This window comes from Prionailurus bengalensis, chromosome D2 (assembly GCF_016509475.1).
Source record: "Prionailurus bengalensis isolate Pbe53 chromosome D2, Fcat_Pben_1.1_paternal_pri, whole genome shotgun sequence".
NCBI classification, from domain to species: domain Eukaryota; kingdom Metazoa; phylum Chordata; class Mammalia; order Carnivora; family Felidae; genus Prionailurus; species Prionailurus bengalensis.
The window spans coordinates 15882338-15910179 of NC_057351.1; the positions used below are offsets into that span (position 1 = coordinate 15882338).

The window sequence follows — 27842 nt, forward strand, 5'->3', positions numbered from 1 at the left end:
CTCTCTCTCTCTCTCTCTCAAAAAATAAACATTAAAAAATTTTTAAATAACACAAAGTAAAAATAATCTAATTTTTTGCAGTGTATTGTCTTCCATTTCTATGGGAGATCTACGGGATAAAGATTTTGTATCTTTAAATTCTGTTACAAACAATGATACATTTAGAAATGTAAAAGGGTATAAATACTCAGAATAGACCGCTGACTCTTTTATGGTCTGTTTTTCTGGAAGTTATTATTCAGTGAATGTGTTGTCCTTGCTAGGTTTCTGTGTCTCACAAATCTCCCGGCAGATGGCTTAACCCCAGGGCTGCCCCCAGAAGTGTGGGGAGTGGGTTCCCCGTATGGGGAGGTGCTGGTTTGTTCAGCTTGAGGCGTGGTGGGCGTGGGCCAGAGTCCTACCTGCGCCCAAATCTTGAGTGCTTCCTGCTTTGACTGCCATGTGCTGTGTGAATATTGGTATTTTCAGCACGTGCCATGACATGGAAAAGAAAGACTGGGATACTTCCTAAATTTTTAAAATAGCGTTTGGTCTCATAAATGGGAGGATAAAGGAGTTTTAAAATGGTTAAGATGGCTCCTTGCATCTCCTGGGTACACTGGTCATATTTTTATGTAGCGATTGGTTACGTTTCTGTTGTCTTCAGCAAGAATCAGCCTTTATATTTTCCATTCTCGGATCAGTTTGGGGAATTTGTGGTTTGCCAGGAAATCATTAGTTTCCTCTGTGTTCAAAGTTGTTGCTTTACAGTTGCTTGTGGTATAATTCTTCTTATGCTTAATATTTATTTTAATCTCCTGTATATGTGGTCATGTTTCCTTTCCCATGTCCAGACTTGTATAATATTGTTCTTTCTCTCTTTGCCTTTTTCAGGCTTTGGAAGGAGTAGATCTGTTTTCTTGCTCTTTTTAAAAAAAAACTACCGCTTGGATTTGTCCCTTTTCTACCTTGTTTTTCCCTCATTCCATTAATTTCAGCTTTTATCTTTATTCATTCCTTCTTTCCTGGTTTCTTTGAGGGCATTTTGTTCTAAAATTTTAAGGTGGTGGTGCTTAGCTGCTGATTATATTTTTTCAAAGTACAGTGTGGTGGTTTCGGTGGGCATGGTTCTTCCATCTTTATACACAATTAATTAGTATGTAATTAATAGTATATACTTGCAAATGAGTGTCATATGAATGTCTGTTGAGAATTCACATATCTCTGTACCAGCCGTTAGAAATCATTTGTAAGCCTTCAAATTCATTGGGTTCTATAAGCAGCAGAATCGTCAATAGAATTTAGAGATCATGTAGAAGCCGGTCTAGTAAATCAAATACCATTTCAGCAGCGAGACTGTAGGCAACAAGTTGTTTTCTTTCATATCTCAGTTGTCATTTTTTTCAGTTTCCAGGAAAGCATTCTGTAATAGCCTAAATTGTACAGGAAATAACTGTCATTCAGAATCGCCCGTGATCCTTTGAAACACAATAATTCCAAGTGAAATAGAGAAGATGCAGGCCTGTCTCTTCTCTTTCTGAGAACCACGGACAGACACCAGTCTGTTTGGTTCACCGAAGCATCTGATTGTTCGTTCTCCCTTTGTTGGCCACAGCCTAAAACATCATTCTGTTTCCTCAGTCATGAAGTTGCCCTGCGAATAGACAGCATCTTATCATTCCCAGTCCCATTTTTTCCCCCCCAATGAGGGGAAGGCAAGTTGCCATGATAAGAAAATATCAGGTATTCCAAAAGACTACCACATGTTCATCTCAAAGCCACTAAGAACCCATCGGAGGGGCACCTGGCTGGTTCTGTCGGTGGAGCATGTGACCCTTGATCTCAGGGTGGCGAGTTCAAGCTCCACTTTGGTGTAGAGATTACTTAAGAAAAAAGAACCCATTGGAAAGAGTTCTAATACTGCTCAGCTGTTTGGAATTTTAATATTTTCTAACAAATATTTGCGGTTTTTTTTCGTGCTTTGATGAGGACGGAGGGAAATCAGCAATATTATACCTTCATCACCATCATTATTTTCAGAAGAATTAGAGCCATTCATACATTCTTTTTTTTTTTTTAAAGTTTTTTTTAACGTTTTATTTATTTTTGAGACAGAGAGAGACAGAGCATGAACGGGGGAGGGTCAGAGAGAGGGAGACACAGAATCTGAAACAGGCTCCAGGCTCTGAGCTGTCAGCACAGAGCCCGACGCGGGGCTCGAACTCACGGACTGTGAGATCACGACCTGAGCCGAAGTCGGCCGCTTAACCGACTGAGCCACCCAGGCGCCCCGCCATTCATACATTCTTATGCCAACAAGGAAGGCTTCCATCCGTTGGGGACATAATGATACTTGGATGATATTTTTGTCTAAATAGAGATGGAATACATTGAAACGGTGGTTTGTAATTAAAAATAAAAGTTGATTAAAATTCAAGTGTCAGGGCACCTGGTTGGCTCAGTCGGTTGAGCATCTGACTTCGACTCAGGTCCTGATCTCACGGTTTGTGGGTCCGAGCCCCGTGTCAGTCTCTGCGCTAACAGCTCGGAGCCTGGAGCTTGCTTCGGATTCTGTGTCTCCTGTCTGCCTCTGCCCCTCCCTGCTTATGCTCACACTCTCTCTCAAAAATAAATGAATAAACTTAAAAAAAAAACGTCAAGTTTCTCTTAACCACAAAGGTGCACAAAGGTATGTTGTATCTCTGTGATTTTATTTTACCCTGCACATTTATCAGATTGCCAGTGGCATAATAAACCAGAAAGTTAACACTCGTGGGATGCCCGGGTGGCTCAGTTGGCTAAGTGGCCGACCTCGGCTCGGGTCTTAATCACACAGCTGTGTGTTTGAGCCCCGCTTCGGGCCCTGTGCTGACAGCCCAGAGCTTGGAGTCTGCTTTGGATCTGTGTCTCCCTCTCTCGCTGCCCCCCCCTCCCCCGCCCCACTCATGTTTTGTCTCTCTCACAAATAAATAAACATTAAAAAAAAAAGAAACACTCGTTCGGATAGTCAGTTCTTTTTTTTTTTTTTTAATGTTTTTTATTGATTTTTGAGACAGAGACAGAGAGAGACAGAGCATGAACAGGGGAGGGGCAGAGAGAGAGGGAGACACAGAATCTGAAGCAGGCTCCGGGCTCCGAGCTGTCAGCACGGGGCCCGACGCGGGGCTCGAGCTCACAGACCTCGAGATCATGACCTGAGCGGGAGTCGGATGCTCAACCGACTGAGCCACCCAGGCGCCCCTGGATAGCCAGTTCTTAAAGGCTCCCTCCCACTTCACCAGGAATCTCGGCGGGGTCTTATTCGATTGCAAGACCGCAGTCTAAAAATACATTGAGAACGCCTGGTATTGATCCTTGTGCTGCTGGACATTTTGAGTTTACATGTTTTGAAAGGAAGTATAATGATACTCAAAAAATTACGTGGCCATTGTGTTACTCTTGATAACTAATGGAAATGTTTTGTCTACCTCATTTAAGCCAGGCCACATTAACAGATAATGTTGGTACAGAGATGAAGGGCGTGTTGCTGGCTGAGAGGAGCTTGAAGTTAGCTGGTGGAGGAGACTGGTCGATACACCAGCCAGGAGGAGTATAAAGAGATCTGTTCCCATATGTTCCCATTAGTGTTCCCATTGTGCTGTGGGAACACAAAGGAAGCACCCTTTGGCAGATGTGGGCTGAGGCAAAGTTTCTCGGAAGGGGTACTGCTCGATTCTGCATATAAGTGCCAGCCAGCCAAGTAGTGCGAGAAGGCAGAATGTTCCAGAGAGAAGGAGCAGTATGAGCAACAGAGACTTGAAACTTCATGACCGTTTGGGGGAACTGGGGATGGGCAGAAATTGGAGAGAAGGACCGATAAGAAACCCTATGTAGAACGCATTGAACTTGAGCGACAAAAATTGCTAATGGCTGTTTTCTGTGTTTTAATTCAGGTGAAGGAAATACTCCAGGCCAGATGTCTTAAGGAATGCTCCTGAAAAGGACAGAGGCATACAAAATTAGTTCAACATCTGAGAAGCAAGCTGGTTTTGGAAAAACCACACTCTGAGGATGTCGTTTGCTTTCGGTTAAAAGGAGAAAGTACAGCTGTAGAGGAAGCCTTTATATCTGCGTTTACGGTCGCGTCGTAAATGACAATGTAATTAGTTTCACCTCAGTCTTGCTGGTGAGCCTTGGAGCTTCTTGCCTCGGCAGACATGAGCGACCCAAGGCAGCCCCAAGAAGAGAAGCACAAGCTTGGCCGGGCCTCTTCCAAGTTCAAGGATCCTCCCAGAATCATGCAGTCGGATGATTATTTTGCTCGAAAATTTAAAGCCATTAATGGCAACATGGGCCCCGCCGCCTCTTTAAATGCCTCGAATTCCACCGAGAGCGGTGGTCCGGCTAATGGCACCCCAGCCGTGCCCAAGATGGGTGTGAGAGCAAGAGTGTGTGAGTGGCCTCCCAAGAAAGACTGCTCCAAGGAGCTGACCTGCAAGGCGCTGTGGGAAAGCCGGTCTCAGACCAGTTACGAAAGCGTCACGTCCATCACGCACAACGGGCAAAGCGACCAGAGCGACGGTCAGCAAGAAGAGAAGCTCGATCTAGACTTTGTGGAGGCGAAGTACACCATTGGGGACATCTTTGTTCACTCTCCTCAAAGAGGGCTGCACCCCATAAGGCAGAGAAGCAACAGCGATGTCACCATCAGTGACATCGATGCTGAAGACGTCTTAGACCAAAATGCAGTGAACCCCAACACCGGGGCCGCCCTCCACCGAGAGTACGGGAGCACGTCTTCCATTGACCGGCAGGGCTTATCTGGCGAGAACTTCTTTGCTATGCTCAGAGGGTACCGAGTAGAGAATTACGACCACAAAGCGATGGCCCCTTTTGGGTTCCCTGAGTGTTTCCCCTGCGATCCTGCAATCTCTCCCAGCCTCCACGCGGCAGCACAGATATCCAGGGGAGAATTTGTCCGCATCTCAGGATTAGACTACATGGACAGTGCCCTCCTCGTGGGGAGAGACAGGGACAAACCTTTCAAACGGAGGTTAAAGTCGGAGTCGGTGGAGACGTCCCTCTTCCGGAAGCTGCGAACTGTTAAAAGTGAACATGAAACGTTCAAGTTCACGTGTGACCCGGAAGATGGTCGCCTGGAGCGGGGCGTCCGCCCTTGGAATTGTCAGCGGTGTTTTGCCCATTATGACGTCCAGAGCATTTTGTTTAATATCAACGAAGCCATGGCTACGAGGGCCAACGTGGGGAAGCGGAAAAACATCACCACCGGGGCCTCCGCGGCGTCCCAGACTCAGATGCCGGCGGGCCAGACGGGCAACTGCGAGTCCCCTCTGGGGAGCAAGGAGGACCTCAACTCCAAGGAGAACCTGGATGCTGACGAGGGAGACGGGAAGAGCAACGAGCTCGTCCTGAGTTGTCCTTACTTTCGGAACGAGACTGGCGGGGAAGGCGACAGGAGGATCGCCCTTTCCAGGGCCAGCTCGTCTTCGTTCAGCTCCGGGGAAGGCTGCTCCTTCGAGTCCTCTCTGAGCTCCCACTGCACGAACGCCGGTGTGTCGGTCCTGGAAGTGCCGAGGGAGAACCAGCCCATCCACCGGGAGAAAGTGAAACGCTACATCATAGAGCACATTGACCTTGGGGCCTATTATTACCGCAAGTTCTTCTACGGGAAAGGTAAGGGAGCATCCTGGGGGTGTGTGCGTGTATCCCAGACTGGTTTTTGCATGTTGCTTTGGGCCAGAGCCCCTTCACCGGGGAGTCCGAGGCCGTGGTTCACTGGACCCTCCGTCGCTTCCAGACTAACCCCTTCCTCAGGAACCCCTCTTCCTGCCTTTGCTGATTGGTGATCTCCAGTGTGGAATGACCACCTCTGTCTCTCTGCCTTCGCCAATTTGTGAGCATCACAGATGTCAGACCTGCTCTAGATTTACCCCTTTTTTTTAATGTTATTTATTTATTTCTTTTGAGAGAGATAGAGCATGGGCGGGGGAGGGGCAGAGAGAGAGGGAGAGAGAGAGAATCCCAAGCAGGTTCTGACCCGTCAGCGCAGAGCCCAACGCAAGGCTCAGACTCACGAACCGTGAGATCGTAACGTGAGCCAAAAACAAGAGTTGGACACTTGACCGACTGAGCCACTCAGGCACCCCCATGTTTTAAAAAGTGTATTTATTTATTTGAGAGAGAGAGAGAGAGACAGAACATGTGAGTGGGGGAGGGGCACAGAGAGAGAGAGAGAGAGAGAGAGAGAGAGAATCCCTAGCAGGCTCTGTGCTGACAGCACAGAGCCCCACGTGGGGCTTGAACTCACGAACCCTGAGATCATGACCAAAATCAAGAGTCAGATGCTTAACCAACTGAGCCACGCAGGCACCTCTAGATTTACCCCTTTTAAGACCTCTTCCATGGGTTAACGTTTATCCCTCCCTTCTTCCTCTGAATAATCTCTCCTCCTGTTTACGGTGGATAATTCTGTCGGGTGTTTTCCCCCTCTAGTCTTTTCTGTGCTTTTTGGGTCCCCCCTCTGTTTCGTCTTTCCACTTCTGTGTCTTCACAGCTCCTGCTGCGCTGTTGTGTGCATTGGAAGTGTTAAGCAAATCTTTGCTGAAAGCATGTATAAATTAGCACGACAGATAGTTTTCCCGCAGCTCTGTAAGTGGCCCTCAAGGTTCAGATACAAACAATTCTTTGGTATTGTGATTTTAGAAATTCTTTCATCCTATGTGAAATAGTATTTACTTTTGTTTAGATTTTCGGGCTTGAAGGCTGCATTCCTCAGAAGTCCTATAGTTGAGTCCTCAGCCGTTATATAAGTATCCTTAGTTATTCCAGGGACATGAAATCTGCTTGGTTTGAGACACCTACAGAGAAATAGGTCCCATATACATATGGTAGCCGCAGGCTCAGTAAAAACACTCAGGGCATCTCACTGCTTTCTTACTGGGTGCAGCTTACCACTTTGGCCCCTTTCTTATATAGGATAGCATAGTTTTCCTTTCTTTCTTTCTTTCTTTCTTTCTTTCTTTCTTTCTTTCTTTCTTTCTTTCTTTCTTTCCTCCCTCCCTCCCTCCCTCCCTCCCTCCCTCCCTCCCTCCCGCCCTCCTTTTTTTAAAAGTAGGCTTCACTCCTAGGGCGCAGCCCAAGTGAGGTTTGAACTCGGGACCCTGAGATCAAGAGTCAGATGCGTAACTGATTGGGCCACCCAGGCGCCCCTTGGACAGTGTGCTTTTCAGGGCTGTCTTTTTCTGTTTTCAGTGGACCCAGCAGCCAGTCTGGAGAAGCTTCTCCACCGTCTGCCTTCTTGGTGAATGAACCGTTCTGCCACGGATGTGGAGAGTTGTCGTATCGGTTTATGTCGGATCGGTTTCTGTCTTCAGAAATGTTTGCGTGCACTCTTTGACGCCAGTTGGTTCTTTTCGGTGGTGGGTTGGGGTGTGCCTCAGACCTCGGGAGGTCACTCCATCCACGTCAGTCCCTGGAGCGTCGTTTAATACTTTTCTCCGTGGGCTACAGGCTTTAAAGAATTTGCTTGCTGGATAGACGGCAGTTGTTACATTCATAATGGTTCTCCCTCAGTTTTGCATGAATTCAGGTTTCACCAGTGACCCAGAATCCTGATATGAAATCATGTCAGTGATAGAATGATCATGATGTTGGATAAGCGGTTTAGCTAAATGGGCCCTTGCCTTACCACTGGTCACATGTTTGAGTTATCTTTCTGTTTTCATACTGATGACATAATGGGGCTCGAATAGTTCTGTCAGCGGGCCTCGGCTCCCCACGTGTGTTTCCCTGCTCCCGTCTCAGTCCTGGCTTCTGGTAGAACCCAGAGAAACTTGGGCTTCCTTTTTAGTCTGCGCTGTATGAAAGAATGCCGGGCCCTCGTGACCCTGTTCATCCAGGCACAGCGCTTTACAAAATGCTGTTCAAAGATGGCCTCCAGGTGGGAACTAGTTATTTTTGGAAAGGGAGGCCGGGAAGAAATAGGCTCCCTAATTAAGATTCTTTTCATTGACGAAGCCATGGCTGTCGATGCCAGCAACAAAATAGCCTCTTAGAATTATGAGGCCCTGAAGTCTTCAGGCAGTGAGTCATTTTGGCTTAGGTGAGTTTCGTAAATAGTTTATGGCTCACCCTCCAAAGCGTCAGAACGTGAAAGTCCTGTACGTGTCCGTGAATGCGTACCTGTGTATTTATGCAAATACTGAGGGCCAGCATCCCGTGTGTACTTGGGGCATATGTGTACTTGTGTATTAAGTATGCATAGACGTGTACATGGAATGAGGGGTGGATGCTTTCTGAGGCAAGGTCACCACCATTAATGACCTTAGGTCTGTTCCCAGAGCTGGTTTTCGGTGCTGGGTTCTGTTAGTTCTCTCGACTGCTTTTTGTAGGGTTTTTTTTTGTTTTTTTTTTTTTCCCCCTTGAACTCTCAATTGACACTTCCTGGTAGTTTTAAAGAGTGTCTGTGAGTGGTTGTACTTCTGCTGCTTTTTTCTAAGCTGCTGCTTAGGATTTTCCGGGGCGTTGGAAAGAACATCAGCAAACTTGTTAGCTTTGAAAGTGAAATTCAAAATAAGCTCCAGAGAACTTGAGGGCAGACACCCCCCCCCCCCCCCCCCCCGCCCCACATGGGTGAGTCGTACGTGGACGCAGACAGAAGCCTTGGGGGTCCCGGGCGTCGGGCTCGGTCTGGTTCCGGGCTGCCCTGGGGATCTGTGAATGAGCCAGGCAGGTGAAATCTAGCACCTCTGCGAATGAGGACGTGGGGCAGTGATCCCTGAGGTGGCTTTGTCCTGTGTTCCTCGATTCTGGGTTGAGGAAGGTGCCGTTGACCGAGCCGGCTCCGGCTGCTCTTGCCCTGCAGCCGTGACCTCTGCTACTTTCTTCTAGATTTAGCTCTTCCCCTGTGGGCCTGTGTGTCTCAGGATGAAACTGGCTACCACAGCATCTGCCGCTGGCACCCCAGCGGGTCCCTCTGCAGAGCCTTGAAGGACTGGAGACGGGCCACAGTCTGTGGGCTGTGGCCTCCGTGGTGCGGGACTGGAGACAGGGAGCAGGCTGGCACCCTGGCGTCAGCCTCTAGACTCAGACCTGCAAACAAACCCCACGTGGCAGGAACCTACCGATAGAGGCCCCCCGGGCAGCCTGGCCCAGAGAAGGGTGTGTTCACAGGGAAGGAGCTTCTTTTCTTTTTTCTCTTTCTCCTTCGCTCAGTTTTCCTCTTTGGAAGCAGGCGTTCAGGGATCGCCTTCCCGGGACCGCCTTTTCTTTTTCTCCACTCTCCATTGCTCTGTGTGAAATTGCATTTTCAAAAGAATTGAGCGGCCCCCAATCACTGGGGAAGGTTTCAAGTACAGAGTCTTAAGGATGCAGCTTACCCTTTCCTGGATGGGTGATGTGGGATGGCTGCCCTTTGTGCCGAGGGGCGCTCCTGTGACACACAGTCCCTGGGCGGGCTCGGTAACAGCCCTGCCAGAAGGCTTTACGCAGGGGAGTGGTTAGCCCGCAGCAAGCTGTGGACCAACATCACTTGTCCGGGCAAATCCGTCTGTAGCCTGGAGGGAAACAGCTTTATTTATTTATTTTTAAAATTTTTATCTTTTTAAAAGTGGGTTCTCTCCTACGGTGTTTCCTTCTAGATGAGGTGAAGAGGTCCTTAGGAATTGGTGATATGATACCTGCTCTTGAAAAGCCTGCCATTTAAAATTTTTAATGATTTATTTGTCTTTTGGGGGGGTGGGTGGGAGACCGAGCGTGAACGGGGGAGGGGCAGAGAGAGAGCGAGAGAGAGACAGAATCTGAAACAGGCTCCAGGCTCTGAGCTGTCAACACAGGGCCCGACGCAGGGCTCGAACTCGCAAACCATGAGATTCGTGACCTGAGCTGAAGGCAGACACTTAACCGCTTAACCAACTGAGCCGCCCCGGACACCCCTTGAGTGAAACAGCTTTTTAAAGGAGATCGGGGATTGAAGCAAGAGTAGGGAGTGCTGCCTAAGGATCCTCACTGTTGCTGGTGATGCCCATGAAGAAAAATGGGTGTAGCCTGCCACGCTCCTGTTTCCCTCGTGGAAGCCCCAGTGAAATCACGACTTCCATCTTCTGTGAGTTTTCCATTTGGGAAGCAGGTGGCGAGGAAAGGCCCCTTGGACAGGGATTCTAGTTGTACGAGCCTGTTTGGATACTCGAGCTTCTGTTGCTGCACGGTGGCTGGCTTCGCGTCCTTCTGGACCTCCTGGGCACTTGGAGCCGCTGGTCAGCCATGGGCTGTCCCCAGCAGGGCTGGAGTGGAGCTGTGGGATCGCGAAGACATGCCGTGGGTCCCTGCCTGCCAACTGTGTCTTGTCCTTTTTAGGAAATTGCACACCAGCAGAGTTACTCAAGAGTTCTGAAACTGTTCTCTTCCTTAGTTCAGACCACACTTGTCTTCTCTAGACAAGAATAGCTCTAGAAGGCAGCCTGCATCATTTTTAGGTGAAGAAAGCTCAAACCAGAGAGATAAAGCTGGGTCTCTTTGGAGACTTTGGAGTGGAAAGCAGCCAAGTGTTGGAGCCATTGGGACATTGTTTTACGCGGGTACAGAAACATGGCCTCTTACTTTCGGGGAAAATACTAAGATTGCCAAGAATTTGGCCTAGAATTCTTCCACGGCGCATCAGTGTTATACGATCATTACGGGAAAATATAGTCAAGAAGCCAAAGAAAAAAGAGTAAAATCAGCCCAGTCAGTCCCTAAGAGACAATCACCGTGAATGGTTTCCTCTTTATCCTTGTAGGCTTTTTCTGATGCAAATACGTTTATGTAAATGGAACCTTCTATTGCTGTGTCTGTGGAACTTGCTCCGGATGATCATCCTTCTGTGTTGTTATGTGTAGAGCTGTATCAGCACTTTATGAGCCATTATCAATTATCACTATCTGCTTGGGGGGGGGATGCCAGGTATTTGCCACCCATGATCCGGGCAGAAGAGTTAATGACTGGATTTGCTTTATTTCAGAGAAAAACCCACCAGCTTGATAGAGGCACAATGATAATGGGACATCTATTTCTTACTGTCTTAGATGCAGTATATACCTACAAAACGACTCCTGTCAGGTAGAGTAATGTTCCTTTTAGCAAGCAGATCTTTACTTACAAGAGTAAATTTTTATACAGTACGTTTTAATATCATAAAGTTTGAAAAATTATAGAAATTTGAATCCTAGCCTCCCCCTCCCCCTCCCCCACTTGAATGTGGACTGACTCGCTTCCAAGGGATAGGGCACGGAAGGGGGGACAGCTGCGGTGGAGAAGTCTGGAAAGCACCACCCGAGCCAGGTCCCCAAGGTCAGCATCAACATTGATAGGTCATGCGGTTAGCGTATAACCTTGACATGACGGGAGTGGCATTTCTGGGGTCTTCCTACAAACCCGTAACCTCAGTCTGATGAGGAAACATATCAGATCCTAGCCAAGAGACCCTCTGCAAAATCCCTAACCGCTGCTCCTCAGAACTGCCAAGGGCATTTGAAACTAGGAGTCTTAGAAACTGTCACGGTCTACAGGAGTCTGTGAGAGACATGACAGGTAACTATAATGGGGTGTCCCGGATGGGATCCTAGAAGCAAAAAAGGACATTAGGTAAAAACTAAGGAAATCTGAATAAAGATGGGCCTGATCAATATCACTATCAATATCCAAGCTTTAACGGAATGAACATACCAAAGAAATGTAAGATGTTACCAACTGAGAGACTGGGCAGGGGGTGTGAGAAAACTCTGCTATCTATCTGCAGCTTTTCCACAAATCACAACCACCTTCCAAATGGTTTGCTTTAAAGTTTTTTGAAAAGGCAAGTCCTAAATTCTCATGATATATTTAACAGGAGAATCTTTAAAATAACAACAAAAAGAGCTTATAGGCAGTTCTTAAAAGTATCAGAAACCTGTAGGTTCCTGTTACTTTCATTAAGCTATTTAGGATTCCTGTGAGCAGCTGACTCCACTGTGCGTTTCAAATAGAGTGAAATTGACAAAATGTCACTTTCCCACAGCCCTTTCTGTGTGCATCCTGCCGAATGCCAGGAGTATGTTTCTCAAACTTACCTAGAAGAGCAGGGGAATTTACATTTTCATCTGTCTTTACTGAAATGCACAGACATTCCCTTTGAATTTCCCCTGAAATGTGCACATTGAGGCGAGGTGGTTGTGAGGTGCCCTTCCGGAAACCCTAGCTTCTCAGGCTCCCAAATTTCTGCTGAATTAACTGTCTGAAGAAAAAGCTTTATGCCCAACTCTTTTTTCTTGCCCCTTAGGATTTTCTATAACAAGTCCAAGGAAAGAAATATGTATCTTTTAGAAATCCTCTGTAAGGAGCTGAAATGGTTTTACAGGGCAGGTTTTGTTGCATAGATTGAAAAGCTAATCTTAGTTTGACCACTTGTCTCCCTTCTGTCTGGTGCTTTAAGGAGACCTGGCGTTTATGGTTCCATCATTCGCCTGTGATTTCGTTTCTTCTCTGTTTCTTATAAAAGGAAGATGCCAGAGAGAACTTCTTTGATTTCTCCTTCCCATCTTAGCTTCACAAGACTTCTGGAGTGTGAGCAGATTGGACTTCTTTTTGAAAAGATTGGAACTTTCCAGAGAAGAGTTTTTAGCTGCCTCTGGGTAGATTGAGTCTCCAGCAAAAATCTCATCGTCACCATGATATAAAGTGCAAGACTGGCCTCTCCAAGGTCTATTTCTGCCCCAAGATGCCAGCCTTTAAGTTTTGAAGGCCCCTTCCTGTGTCTTTGCACTGCCCCAGGCTGTGCCATTGGCACCACCGGGGGATGAATTCCTCTGTTGGATCTGCAGCACCTCCGAGAATTCTTTCTAGGACCTCTCTTCTCTAAGAAAGGCTCACTGTTTTTATTAACGACTCCTGACCAGCTCTAGGTAAACTCACCTTTTTCTCCAGCGGTAATTTTGGTCATTAGTATTTTCACTGAAGAATAATATTTGTGCATACATGTGCTAAATGAACAAATAAAAAGAACAGATTCTTCTAGAATGTGTGGAGTATGCCTGTCTGGATACCAACTTACCGTTTGGTGGCTGGAGAATTTGCCTTCCTGCCCGTAGGAAGAAGGGCCCATCCATTCTAACTATGAATGGTGAAGAGTCCAGAATTTTCTGAAGCCAGATTCCTGGGATTACATCCCAACTCGGTTTTAGGCAAGTCCTTCAACTCCTTTGTGCCTCAGTTAGTCATGTATAAAATGGGATCACAATAAAAATATCTCCTGGGGGCACCTGGGTGGCTCAGTCGGTTAAGCGTCTGACTCTTGATTTCATGTTCCCATGGTTTCATGAGTTCAAGCCCCACATTGGGCTCTGTGTCGACTGTGGAGAGCCTGCTTGGGATTCTCTGTGTCTGTCTCTCTCTCTGCCCCTCCCCTGCTCTCCCTCCTCTCTCAAAATAAATAAGTAAACTTAAAAATGTATCTCCTGTAAAGGGCTTAAAATGGTACCTGTCACAGGCATGCATCCTCCTTGTCCAAGTCGCTCTTACATGAACTTGCAAAACTTTCTGTCTAGAAAGAAACTATTGTCCACACCACTGGGACAGCATTTAAAGGGCAGTACTTTATTGTAATGGTTAAAAAAAGACGAGGAGGGAAAACATAGAACCATATGGCGGGGGGCGGGGGGGGGGCTGGGGAAAGGTGTCTGATGAAGTCTGCCACCCTCTTCCAAACGTATTCACTTAAGTTTCACTAATGTGACAGTGACAGTTGTGGGCGGGAGTATACCTTACATGTCAAATGAACCCCATTGCTGAGCCATGCATGGCTGCATTTGCTCTGAATTTCATGCCTGGTGGCTCCTTTTTCTTTCCCCCCCTCTGGTTTTATACAGTGACTGAAGAAAATTAATAGGGAGTTGGACACTATTAAATTCATACGGGTGAACTGAGGACCACCTAACAATTGGACTATTCTGAGACCCGCATTCCTCCCTGAGCGGACATAATCGACTCCGCTCCTCACCTCTCTGCCTGGCCGGTGTGGCCTCCGCAGACAGAGCTCCCATTGAGGCCCGGCCGGCTCTCAGCGGGGAGGAGCTGCCCAGATACACGGGAGGCGCGGCCTGGTGGCTTCTCGTGGTACCAGTTCCGTGTGGCTGGCGGTGGGAACCTCCCGGGCTTTCTCACGTCTGCCGCAGCGGGGAGGTCACAGCTGCCACCTGTTGCCGCGTTGGAGGAACTTGGGGAGGACTATGTGCACATGTCAGCCTGTTGACCCTTTGGCCTCAGAGGCTTTGCAGTCAGCTATTGCGGAAGAGGAACTAATGTTCTGTTATTTCCCGAGAAGTGGAGGGTCGATGCTGTAGGATCCGTGAACGGCGTGACCGACGTGCAGTTAACTGGCTAGAGCTCCTTGCACTGTGCCCTTTACTGGTACCGTATGCTGGCCGTCAGAGTCTTTGGAACGTAAGGTCTCAGAGCCCCCAGAAGCTTAGCAAATACTCCCCGCCTTGTGTTTGTTCCCTTCCAGGATTTATGCCACTCTTGGTCCCACTCAAGAAGGACCGTGCGAAGCTGGACAGCTACCCCCCCTTGGAAACGGCCCCCACCTCTCAGCTTTTAGGCAGCGAATTCTTGCTTGCTCTCCTTCCCATTCTTGTAGCAAATACCCCTGAAAACGGTGCGTCGTCAAAGGAAGCCTCTCTGCCAGTCGCCTTTTTTCTCCAGTCTTTCCCTTTTTATTCAAGGTTTTCTTAAAGCGGTGTCTCCCGAGATACTGTCCTTCTGTTCAGCACAGATGGGTTGGCTCATCTGTAAGTTGTGTTCATTTTACCAGGCATTAGCTGATTTTCAGAATGCAGACCTTCCGTGACTCTCAGCACCCCTGAGTTGCTGTACGCGAGAGAGTCCTAAAACCAGCCCCCCCTGGGTGCGCATCCCCTCTGTCACACCAGGCTGTGACCTCGAGCAAGTCACTTAACGCATCAGCTTCTGTAATATTATCTGTGAAACGGGGTTACCTCCTCGTAGGCAGGGAGGAGGAAGTGACTTCATTTATGTAAGGTATGTTAAGTGTTCTTTTCCTTGTAATGCCTCAGGTTTTCAAGCTTGGCTAATCCTTTGGTTAAATTTTGATCAAAGGAGCCTTCACAGGGCAAAAATGCATCCTTTTCGCCATCATGGTAAATTCAGTAATTGAATCCATGAAACATGAGCAGGGAGCTTGAGATTTCTTAAAGTTATCTGATGACTCTTAACGTTACCATCTGCAAAAGCAGGCCCCAGGGTTCTTAACTCCTTCATTGCTTCATTCATTCACTAATCCGTTGTCTCTTGCTGACTTTCTCCTTTGTAAGTCTTAAGAGGGCTCCGAACAGGGGAGCTGATCTAAAATGCAGACGCGCAGTTGTTTGGAGGGAAAGGTGGGGAAGGAGAGACGTGGTAGGTGGGAACTCAGCGAGCAGCCACCCGCAGCCGTGGATGTGGCCCAGATGGACCGTGAGCCAGCAATTAAGTGACCAGCTTGCCACCGAAAGAACAAACGTTAAACTATGTCTTGTGGAAAAATAGCAGGAAAGCTGCTGCTGTGCCCTTGAACCCAGTAGAGGGAGGGCCGCAGGGCCCAGATCCAGGGCCTCCTGTGGCTTTGGGGGACTTGTTAATGGTGCCGTGGGCCGTGAGGTGCTAACACCTGACAAATCACGTGAGGCCGAGCTGTGGGTGAAGCTTCTGCACACCTGGCCGCGGGAGGCCCCGCAGACTTGGGGATCCTCACCTGCTCAGTTCCATAGCCGTGAACCCGATAAATCTCCTTTCCAAGACACTGCAGGACCTGGAAACCGCCTCTGGGCTAAGGTCACAGGTGACTCCCTCCCCTTTTGCTTCTTAATTCTCCTGAGTTAGATTTTTCTTTCCTGACAAGCAATGCGCACCACAGAGATGTGCCCAATCTCCTTTCCTGCGCTGCAGTCTTGTTAACCGATTTTTTTTTTTTGATCTGCTCTGTTGTATTTGCATGATACGTGGATTTTCATTAGCTTCCTTTCTGCCAAGGGAAGGTTTTATCCCACGCACCCTGAGAGTGATTTTCTGGAAATCGTGTGCCTGGGATAAGGACGAGCTCTGGTTGGGGATGGGGGGCTTGCTCGCTGTCCCTTGCCCACAGATGGGAAGGCTCACGTGATGCAGGTGGACGAGCTGAGGTGTCCTGAAGGGGACCCACGGTGTCCCCCTGGTCCTTAAGGACCAAGTTAAGTTAAGGAAGGCTTAACCGGGTCCTTCCTGGACACTTCAGAGGGGGCACCTTCCCAGTTCTTCATGGTTCACAGAAGCTGAAACAGCGAGTTAAGCCGTTCCAAGAATCGAGTTATGATTTCTTTGCAAACACACCCAGGTCACCTGCTCTATTCCCTGGTGAAACTGGGAGTGTGGAGCCTAGCCTTAGACAATGGCTAGGAGGGGGCCAGGTGGCTGGCTCAGAAGGTTGAGCGTCCGACTCTTGATTTCGGCTCAGGTCATGATCCCACAGTTCGTGAGTTTGAGCCCCTACACCGGGCTCTGTACTGACAGTGCAGAGCCTGCTTGGGGTTCTCTCTCTCTCCCTCTCTCTCTGCCCGCCCCCCCCCCCCCCCCGGACACATTCTCTCTCTCTCTCTCTAAATAAAATAAATAAACTTAGGAAAAGAAAAAGAAAAGAACCAGGAGGTCTCAGAGCTGGCATGTCCAAAGATGTGATGATTGTAAGTGGCAGGAACGTCCCCTGTCCGCTGGCATTCAGAAAGCGTGTCTTGTAAAATGGAGAGAGAAACATTGGAAACAAGTGTGGGGAGGCAGACGTGAAAGAAAAAAAATGTTCTCTCTCAAATTTGCCTGTCGTCTTTGGTGAAAAAGATGATATACAAATTTCGGATTCCTCCAGTTAAAAGAAGAACAACTTCTAGTTCCTGACGGAACTCATTCAGCAAAATATATGCCGCTGCGTTCATAAAAAGACTGCAACGAATGGGATGTAGCTCTCTAGGTGATTACAGATCGGCATTTTGAGATTAAAAGTGTGAATCCGCTTCAAGGCTGACCCTCGTGCTTTGCAGGACTATTGGGGCTCAAAATCAAAATGCCCCACAATGCTGTTTATTGTATGTTCACTCCTTTTTTGTTTTTGATTATTTTTTTTTTTGTCAGTATCATGCATATCTTCCATTATAATACCTCTCTCAGGTTAAGGATAGGTGTGTTATGGGTAATTGGATGGTGGAGGGGCAGGGAGCTGGCACTGAGGCTAAGAAGGGTTACATAACTAACCCGAGGTTAAACAGATGATAAGTTAGCATAGCCCAGAAACCATTAATCAGGCTTATTAGAATTACACATATTTAAGAATACACGAGTTTGGGACTGCGAGTTCATTGTGGCAAACTGGAGGCAGATGTTATCTCTCCCTCTCCCAAAACCCCACTAAAAATGATAGTGAAGGAATAACAAAAGGGCGTAAAGCCACGAAGGAAAAGAGAACTAGGGAGAAGCTTCACGAGGCAAGATAATGATGAAAGGGTTGGTTCCAAGTGCCTAAAAACATGGCTTCAGAGTATGGAGAAAAAGCCAAAACTGGTCAAACTAAAAGGAAGAAATCATCAAGTCTCCAATCTAAATTCTCTACATACCAAAAACATACAAATAGAAATGGAAAATTTTTGAGGGGCGCCTGGGTGGCTCAGTCGGTTGAGCGTCCGCCTTCAGCTCAGGTCACGATCTCACGGTACGTGGGTTCGAGCCCCGCGTCAGGCTCTGTGCTGACGGCTCAGAACCTGGAGCCTGCTTCGGATTCTGTGTCTCCCTTTCTCTCTGCCCTTCCCCCCTTCCCCTCTGTCTCTCTCCCTCTCTTTCTCTCTCTCTCCCAAAAATAAACATGAGAAAAAAAAAATTTTTGAAAGATACTATTTATGTTATCCTAAAAAATTAACAACCTAGGACGAAATCTAAGGAAAGGTATGAATGAATGACAGAGAGCCACAAACCATAGCCAAAATGAAGGAAAACCCTAAGTAGGTGGAGGGGACACGTTGTGGTTGTGAGTTAGAATAGTCAGTATGTCAAAATTCAAAGAATTTTTTCGTGGGAACAGAATTAAGAGTGAGGAAAGATTGAGCAGAGCCCTGCTATTTTTCAAGCCAAGGAGAGTGGCTTTTTAAATTTTTCTGCATATACTTATGTTAAAATAGAGTAGATAGGCCTTGTGACAGTTGCCTCGACTGCGTATGTGGCTTTTTCTTCTGGATTGTTGATTCTGTAGTGGATATTAGTGGTACCTCCTTGGTATTAAATATGCTTGTTCGTATTACAGAACCTGGAATGCGTAATTCTCATTGGTTTCCGGTAGTGTTAGCCCCACAGGACTAGAACATTTTGAAGCAGGCACTATACTGTGTCCTGCTCGATGTTGTGTCCTTGTGTTTATCGGGTCTGGCACATGGCTGAGGCATAGACCACGCTGGGTGTTTGAGTGAATGGATTGAAACGAATTGCGTGTGGTGCACTGAATACTGGCCCCCGAAGATACCCAGGTCCTAATCCTCAGACCCTGTGTGTGTTACCTTATATGGCAAAAGCAGCTTTCCAGATGTGAGTAAGTTAAGGATCTGAGACCAGGAGCCCACGCCGGATTCTCTGGCTGGACCCCGAATGCCATCCCGAGTGTCCACGTAAGAGGCAGGCAGAGGGAGGTCTGGGGAGAAGCATGCGTTGTGGCCCCTGACGCAACATCTAGGGCTGGATTCGAAGACAGAAGAAGGAATTCAAGGAATACAGCTCTCAAAGCTGGAAGAGGCTGGGAAGCAGATGCTTCCCTAGAACCTTCCTAGGGAACGTTGCCCTGTCACAGCCTTGACTGCGGCCCATGGAAACTGACTTTGGGCCTCTGACCTCCAGGGCGGTGAGGCAATAATTGAGTGTTGTTTTGAGCCTCCAAGCTTGTGACAGTTTGAGCAGCGCTAGGAAGCGGACATTCTCAGGTGTATCCCTTCTCAGTCTTGTAAATATTTCGAGAAACCATATCGCCCCTCTCACGGGGGCAGTTCCTGCGGCATTTCTGGATGCCGAGACCTTTTCACGCTGTCTTTTGCACTCGCCAGCATGAAATGAGCTGCCTCCTTGTTTCTGTTTTGATAGTCCTGGTTGAGGTTCAGTACGACCGTAACCCCTGAATGAGGGAGCCTACGTCAGTTCTTCATTCAAGTCCAAGCCTTTAAATACTTAACACCGATCAGGCATAGTTCCTATCAGGCCTTGAGGATATAAAAGTTGAAGGACTTAGCCTCATCTGGAGGTGAGGCGAATATTTCCAGTGGAATCGATGTGTGGGGTTGAGTCTGAAATGATGACTGAGAACGTCAAGTGCAGAAAAGCGACGGGAGTGCCAGGCCGAGGGGGGAAATGGCACGAGTTGGGGGAGTTATGGGAGAGGAATCTGTGGGGAGTTTGGGGTGATGTCACTGAGGAACTTACAGGAGAAAAATGGGTGGGGAGGGGGTGGAAGGACAGACAGATGTTCAGACAGATACATGTAAAGACAGAGAGAGAGTCAGAACACACAGCCATGGGCCAAAGGTGGAGCCTTGGGACACATCCAGGTGACGAGGAGAAGCCAGAGGGGCACCCACAAAGGAGACCCAGAAGGAGAGCCCCCGGGGGGGCGGGGGGTGGCTCACTTTGGAAGGACACTCCCGGAAGCCCACCGTGCCCAGCGAGGCAGACAGGCCTATGGAGACAAAGCCCCAGTGGGGGGACGGTAGAGGCAGGTGGAGCCCTGAGCAGCAGTTGGAACATGGCAGAAGAGAGTCAATACTGAGGGGAGGGGCAGGACTTCTCCTCCCTGAGGGGCCGTGGCGGGGTGGGGGGGGGTGTGGTCCACGGGGCTGGGGGCGTCCTCACGACTCCCATCTGTGCCAGAGGCCTGTCCACCTACCAGGCCCAGTGGCTCTTCCTCTCACCCAGGTAGGGGCACGCGGATGGCCCAGTCGGTTAAGCGTCCCACTTCAGCTCAGGTCATGATCTTATAGTTTGTGAGTTTGAGCCCCGCTTCAGGCTCTGTGCTGACAGCTCGGAGCCTGGAGCCTGCTTCGGATTCTGTGTCTCCCTCTCAGTCTGCCCCTCCCATGCTCGCACTGTCTCTCTCTGTCTGTCAAAAAAATGAATAAATGTTAAAAAAAAATTTTTTTTAAACAAACAAAAAAAACCAAAGGTATACTTGACCTATAGTACTTCACCCCTTTTTAAGTGTAGATTTCTAAGAATTTTGACAGATGGATGTGGCCAGTAACCACTAGCACCATCAAGGTGCAGGGTAGCTCCCTCGCCCCAGAAAATCCCCGCGTGTCCCCCTGTGGCCAGCCCCTGCCCCCGTGCCTGGCTGCGCTAGCCCGTTGGGCCGGGCAGCACCTGCCGTGTGTGAGAGCAGAACCCATGGCCGAGCTCGGGTTATCAGGAATTAGAATTCATGATTCGGTTCCCCTAATCTGGGCTCTCCGTTTCACCACGAGAAGGGGTTTTGCTCACTTGGTCGGTCTTCTTCCCCCTAAAATAACTTGAAGCTGATTTGATTCTTGTCAGCAGGGCTCGTCAAATCCCTAAGAGGGAATCCACTTGAGCATTTTTGCAAGAAACTTACTGAATTGGGCCCTAAGAAGGAAGCTTTTGCCTGATGATGGCTGGTTGTGCTTTAGTGCACTTTCCAAATATTTTCCCTAATGCATCTGCCTTATGAGAAATGAGGTAAAGGTGCAAGTTCTTGTCAGGACAGTTAGTAACCGCAGCTAAGAAAATTCCACATTGATTTCATTCTAAGTTTGCAGGTGCATTTTCCACAGGATCTAGTATAATGCCACGGTCCTGATAGTCACTATCGCCAGCTTGAATACAACGATGATATACCCGGGAGCCTGAAGTAGACAATGAACTGTTGTTAGTCTCTGTTTTCAGTGAGTATTTTTAAATTGTTGATTAAAACCCAAATACAATGGGGCACCTGGGTGGCTCAGTTGGTTGAGCGTCTACTCTGGATTTCAGCTCAGGTCATGATCTGAGGGTCATGGGATCCAGCCCCATGTCAGGCTCCATACTGAGTGTGGACGGTTAACCTGGCTGTAATTAGCATGTAATTTACTGGCGAAAAACAAAGACTTGTTTCCTAGGGTGTAAGTCCAGGATTATAGTAAGTCAGTAATTCATCCTCCAGCCCCTAAAATTAGTTGACTTGCTGCTTGTAGCCCTGACTGTAAAGAGAAATAATGTCAGCGTTGATCTCATTTGGTTGTAAGAGGTAAAGAGGTAAATGATTGTGAAAGTAAAGAAGTAAATGCCCCTACTCCTCATTGGCTTTGGGCAGTGTTTGCCCTGCCTGATGCAGGTGCTGTTTTCACCCTGATTTCTACTTTCTGAATAGCATTTCTTGTTTCTTCAAAAATTTAACGTGGCAGAAAATGTTGGCATAACCAAAAGGCTTTAGAATACACAGTTTTCTTCAAGCTTCTAAATGTGATACATTGTATTTATTTTTAACTAAAAATGAAGAGTCAGGAAAGAATGGGCCAAAACCCAGAAGGTGACAGTCAAAGGGGGTAAGTGTGGTTTTGCATATGGGGTGAAAAAAATCTCTTTTATAAGCATACACCCTGGGCAGCTGACCTTGCCCCTGTTGATTAAGAAATACGTGAATACCACCTGGGGGTGTGCGTTTACCACCTGTTCGGCATGGATTGGTGGTGTCCTACGGCTGCTAAAAAGGTAAGCTGCGTGAATATACAGTCAGGTAATTACTCCCCTATTTTGTATGGGTTCAGACCACGTCTAAGTGCTGTGTTAAGTCCGGGTCCTCTCAGAAGACAACCCTTAAAAAGTTTGGTTGTAGTGAAGTGTTTGGACTGCCTTCAGACAAAGACCCCGCAGTCCAGAGACAGTGAGACATTCCAGAAGGGGGTGCTTACAGAGTAGCCAGCTTGGCAGAGTTCAGGCTCGTATAGTAGCTTCATGAATGGGAATTTGTTCCGGATTGTGACCCTGCTGGGAAATGGTGCCCGGCACGTATTGTCGAATATATGTGGAGACTCATGACCATCTCTGAGGAGCAGTGTCCTTGGGGGTTCCCATGCTAGATGGGCAATAGGACCCCAGAAATCTGTTCCTGCCATGAGACTCAATGGATCAGAACCCTACAGGGCCAGTGATTTTATGGGAACGGCATGATTAGGTGATAACAGAATTAGATTATAGAATTAGTAGAATTAGTAGAATTAGGTTATAGAATTAGTAGATTTGGGGGAGCCTGGGTGGCTCAGTCGGTTAAGTGTCTGACTTCGGCTCAGGTCATGATTGCGTGGTTCGTGGGTTCGAGCCCCGTGTCAGGCTCTGTGTGGATAGGTTGGGGCCTGCAGCCTGCTTTGGATTCTGCATCTCCCTCTCTCTGCCCTCCCCTTCTTGTGCTCTCTCTCTGTCTCTCTGTCTCGAAAATAAATAAATCATTAAAAAAATAATAATTAATAGATATAGTTTGACCGCAGCAACCCAAGACCTTGTATGTCTTTTCTGCCATAAAATTTCACTTTAGACGGTTAGGTGCTTTAGGGACATCCTAATGCAGGGGTAGTCTTTGCCACCACATTGGGCCCCAAGATTACCTGGCTAGTCCAGGTGCCGACGGTCATGCAAAAGAGGGTGACCTTCCCAGCAGGAGGGGGGAACCGTTCAGTAATGGTCTTCAAATAGCTCGATTCCTCTTTTGACGGTTTCTAAGGAGGGCAGCACCCTCCTTCCGGTGACACTCTTCATGTGACACCGTGAATTGTGGCAGGGGACAGGAGGCCTCCTGCTGCTCGCGAGCTGGGGACGAGCCGCAGGGGAGGAGGAAGTAGTGGAAAATGAGACGTACGAATACATCTGACTTGGAAACAAAACACTCCGATCAAACCCCGGTGGGGAATCGTGGACCCAGACCCGTGCGGTATTTCTTCAGAGATTTGACAGACGGACGAGCCCGGAGATACCCACGCGGTTCTTTGTTCCTTTCTTTGTATGCCACCACTGCCTCCTGTTACAGAGCACCAGAACTACTTTGGGATAGATGAAAACCTTGGCCCTGTGGCAGTCAGCATCCGGAGAGAGAAGGTGGAAGACGCCAAGGAGAAAGAAGGGTCCCAGTTCAACTACCGGGTGGCCTTCAGGACGAGCGAGGTAATAGCTGCCGTGCGTGTGTCGTTACTGTCCTGGGCTGAAGTTACTGCTTTAGATTTTGGACAAGGTATTGAGTTTCCTTTTGAATGTCACTGATGGTAGTCTTTAAGATCTTTGACAGAGCCTGCGGTATCTTATTCCAAACACAAATTTGAGAGCCTGTCACAGATGTTAGGCGGCCACGATGTTACTTCCCCCTTACGTGGTAGAGAAGGGAAAATGGTAAGAATGTGGGATTTAGGGGCTAAGAGGGGACACCTATGACCCGGACAGCGCATGTCAGAACTTGCAAAATCTAATGCAGGAAACCCAGGAGTCGGCAGTAGGGGTGAGCGTGGCAATGCCGTCCCCGCACACCTCCCGCGTCGGGGCCCTGGCTTCGTGCCTCGCTTGCCTCGCTTTGCGTGAAACGCGAGGTGGTTGTACGAACGGCGCACGGCGCACACCCGGATCAGTAGAGAGACTGATTACGAGGAATGAGATCTGGCCCGCACGTGAGGTTTTATCCTCGTGACCCACTGCACTTAGAGGGGGAGCGTATGTGACAAGCATGCCACGTGTGGGTGTTGGCTGGCTCCTTCCGGATCAAAGAGAGAAGAGAGAGCCCTTTGCCAGTCTCCTGTGTGTGCCCGAGGCCGTGTACCAGAGCGGCTCTGGCCAGGTGCTCCGGCGATGGCGGGCTCTACGCAGCATAGACAGGAGGTGAGTCCCTCTCTCACGGTGCCGGGTTTGAAGTTATAGACCCGTGCTGTCCCGTTCAGTAGCCATGAGCCGCACGCGGCTGTTTAAAGTAACGGAATGGAATTGCGAAGACCCGCTGGTCACAAGTGCCCAGTAGCCACGTGGAGCCAACACGGCTCCCGCGTCAGCTGGCCCAGATGAGCACAGTCTCGCCGTTGCCCCAAACTCTGCTGGGCGGTGGTGTTCTAGAGCGTTACGCGCATGGCAGACGTCGTTGCTACAGCCCTCACCCCGCCTCTCTTGCATGCTAACAGTTCTCTTCCCAGAGTCAGGGTGGGTACAGCCAGAGCGAGTTGCTGCCGGGCTTTCCCCTCTGCGGCGTGTGTCAGAACGGCGAGCCCGTGCGTGCCTCAGAGACCTGAGGACCTCTCACGAGTCACGGGGTAACATGCGAGAGTGAGGAATCCTCAGAGCCCTGAATCACCCTGCCCGGGCCTGTCACCGGATATCCCCATTCGGCTTCAGGACCGGTCAGCAGTGGAAAGTTAAATAGAAAAAGAGAAAGGAATGGAAGAAACGTTGGTGTGGAACAGTAGGGCAATAGGGAAAGAGAAGGGAGGGGCCGGAGGGGGTGCCGGTGACCAGGCCCAGCCCCGGGACCTCCAGCTGCTCCTCTGTGTCGACATCCTGTTGGGTCTGAGAGCGGTGGGGACGGCCTTTTCCCCAGCAGCACTCTGCCCGCCCCCCCCCCGCCCCATTCTGCAGGCCCACGTCTGTTGCAACCCCCTCCGGGCTTAGCCCCCCAACCACGTGCACTTTTGTTGTTTAGAGGCTGTGCTGATTTTGCTTCCGCCAGTCGGGAGCTGTCATCTCCCCTGCTCCTCTCGGAAAGGAGACCTCCTTTCCTTCCTCTGCAAGGCACCTCAAAACTTGTGCCTCAGAGAAGTAACCAGGAGTAAGCACGAACTCTTCCGTGACGTTCTGAAGCCTTCTGTTTTGCCCCTGCAGCTTACAACCCTGCGCGGCGCGATTTTGGAAGACGCCATACCCTCCACTGCCAGGCACGGGACCGCGCGGGGACTACCTCTCAAAGAAGTTCTGGAGTACGTCATTCCAGAGCTGAGCATTCAGTGCCTGAGACAGGCTTCGAATTCGCCCAAGGTCGCGGAGCAGCTGCTCAAGCTGGATGAACAAGGGGTATGTACAGCGTGCGAGACTCTGTGTCCGGGGTATGACTTCGTGTCTGCGTTTCTAAATGTTTGGGACTTGCCCTGACCCGGCTAGCGAGACCACATCTGATTCATGATTATTAGACATCGGTGGTGTTTCTTCCGGGGTTTTAAAAAACCCACATCGCGCCTTTCCCCGAACTAGCATTTATTCGTGTCCGCTGTGCGCGAGGCGTTCCACGCTAACAGGTAGGAGTGGACAGCGTGCCTTGGGAAGACTGAAGTTAAGACGTAGCCCCTCGCCCGGTGGGGATGGTAAGACCGAGAGCATAAAACCTCTGCAGGGAAGAATAAATACGGTGGTGGATCTTGGAGAGGTTTACGGGCAGTGAGTGTGCCTTGGGAAAAGAAGGAATAACACACCGGATGGCAAACCTCCTGAAGGGAGGTAGCATCGCAGCTGGGACTTGGGTAGAATTCCAGGAGGGAGATGTGAGTAGTTGGCCGCTTTAGGAACTATGACTAGTTTCTTTATAAGACAGGGGCACATCTAGGGTGGTTGTAGTTTAAACAACAACAAGAAAGTATGCTGAAACTTAGAGCTAGGCTAAGGAGTTTGCACTCGATTCAGGAGGCAGTAGGGAGCCATGGAAGCTTTTTGGTAGGACACGGCACTATCCGAGCTGGATTCTAGGAAGATGATTCTGCTGGAAGGGAATGCGATAGGCTGGAGACGATCAAGAATGACGATGGCCTGGAGTTCCATTATGGTCCGTTGACATCATCCAGGAGAGAATTAATGACAGGCAGGCTTGAGACGGTGGCGCGGAAGATAGAAAGAGGTCTTTCGAGTGTCATATGCGAGATAACTTGGAAGGGGAGCCTGAGAAGGAGGCACCCAAATATATGCAACTGATTTTAAATGAGCAGAAAAAGCAGAAAGACACTAGTGATGTGTATTTCTTGAATTTGCTAAGGAAAATTTTTCTGCTCGTTTTGGAGAGAATGCGAGGCGTTTCTTGGTTGACCCAGTAACACCAGAGTGTGGCTCCTACTCGGATCGCTGGCATTCTGAGAGTGCTGAGACAGGAACTTTGTGTAAGGAATTTGCACTCTGTATGATCAGCTGGAGGGAGTAGCCACCATAACATTGAGAATGAATAAGCCTGGGACCTGTCTGCCTCAGGAAGGCTGACATATTAAAAACGGCTAAACCAAACCGAAACTCCAGCCTAGAGCAGTTGACGTGTAAAACCGCGTGGTCCACAAGATAGTTCGACCGTGATCATGACCGGGAAAGTGCGTGGAATGTGCGAGATGTCCGGGAAGCCGATGAGGGAAACACGATCTTGGAAGGATCGTGGATGTATCGGTGCGGGTCCAGATGCTGTCACGTTCAAGCAGGCTTGTTGAGAAGAATCGCAATAGCTTTCACGTCTTATTTTCATGTTTCTTTTTATGATGTTGCACGTCACAGGAGAATGCGGTAGTTCTGGGTCCCTTTATGTTGCCAGTGTATGCGGTTCTCCCCTTAAAGTATATCGCTGTACTTGCTGTATAGCAGGGTCTTGGCGGATGAGGTAGGTGGTTCCCTCAGGCTGCTCTAGAAAATTCCACAGATGGCCCACGAACCGCGGGCCTGAATCCCAAAGTCCTCAAGGCCCCGAGAGACGATCGCAGCAGCTACCGTTGACCATCTTCTCACGAAATGAAGCACGAATTTGGGATGCCTGTTTAGCAGAATAGGTCCAGAAGCTATGCCAGGCAATTTTTTTATTTTAATCCAGAGTTTAGGTGCTTTTTATAGTGCGATGTCAAAATTAATGCTTTGAAAATTGGGTTCTGCTTTTAAGTAAACCAACGCGTTCTCTAGCTCTGGTTGTATTTCATGTGTTTTTTCTTTGGCAATCGTATTTGCGTGACTTTGGTATACTTTCTTAATGGTGTACATTGTGGTGTTAAACTTTCCGTACCTCTTGATGGTGTCTGGTTCCCGTATTCCGTGAGGAAGAGATGCTGTTTATTTTCATCTCTAAGAGATTGGACGGCCCTTTTTAACTTTCTGGTTTCGAAAGGACCCTTAAAAGTTGCCACTAACCGTTAGAGTGTCTGAGAGTTTATTCCGAGGAACGCCCTTCTTATTCTCCTTCTTAAACGTAAATCCGCACAGGAATGGTACGGGCCAGTTATATGGTACTGTTCTTAAGGGTTTTTAATCGTGAAAAAAATCCTCAGAGGATATATTGTCGTCTTCTGCTCTCCTGGGGTTTGTAGCCCGCCCTGGCTCAACAAGGTCGGAAAGGGCACCTGCTGTGTCCAGGGCACAGGTTAGTCGTGGAGAGTGACGAGGGAAGTAAGTAACTATTAAGCGAGACTCTGAAACTTTTGTTCCTTTCTCTGCATAAATTCACCTGTCAACCTCTAAAATCCCACGTTTCCTGTTTTAAAAGACTATCCTAATTTATGTAACAGGTGGCTTTCTAAAATTATGTAGGTTGACCAAAAAAAAAAAAAAAAAAATTCAGGTAAGTGGTGGCGGCTCCCTCTCTTAGAAGGTCATGGCTTCTGGGGCAGAATGGCTAATTTGTCCTTGGGCCAGCCGTCCCTTCCTCTTGTCCCCTCACCACCCTAGATATTGGTGTTGATTTGCATACCATGCTTGCTTCTCAGTCACGCAGGTCCAAATAAATGAGGCTGCAAGCTCGCTGGGAGTAAACAGACCCGGAGAGAATAGAATGCCCTGGGAGGAAAGGGCTTCCCTGCACACTCCAGTTTATTTGCAAGACAATTCAGAAGCTTTGCGTTTGT

At 48.5% G+C, this 27842-nt stretch overlaps 1 protein-coding gene across 5 annotated transcripts in view; it reads left to right on the forward strand.

The window, feature by feature from the left end:
* SIPA1L2 (signal induced proliferation associated 1 like 2) overlaps window positions 1-27842 on the forward strand; it is a 224439-nt gene that overhangs the window by 111811 nt on the left and 84786 nt on the right. For all 5 annotated transcript variants that reach the window (XM_043596300.1, XM_043596303.1, XM_043596301.1 and 2 more), the window contains exons 3-5: window positions 3912-5652; window positions 23051-23184; window positions 24874-25062. In XM_043596300.1, the coding sequence (XP_043452235.1) occupies window positions 4176-5652; window positions 23051-23184; window positions 24874-25062 (1800 nt within the window). In that variant the 5' untranslated portion in view covers window positions 3912-4175. The remainder of the gene's footprint in view (window positions 1-3911; window positions 5653-23050; window positions 23185-24873; window positions 25063-27842) is intronic.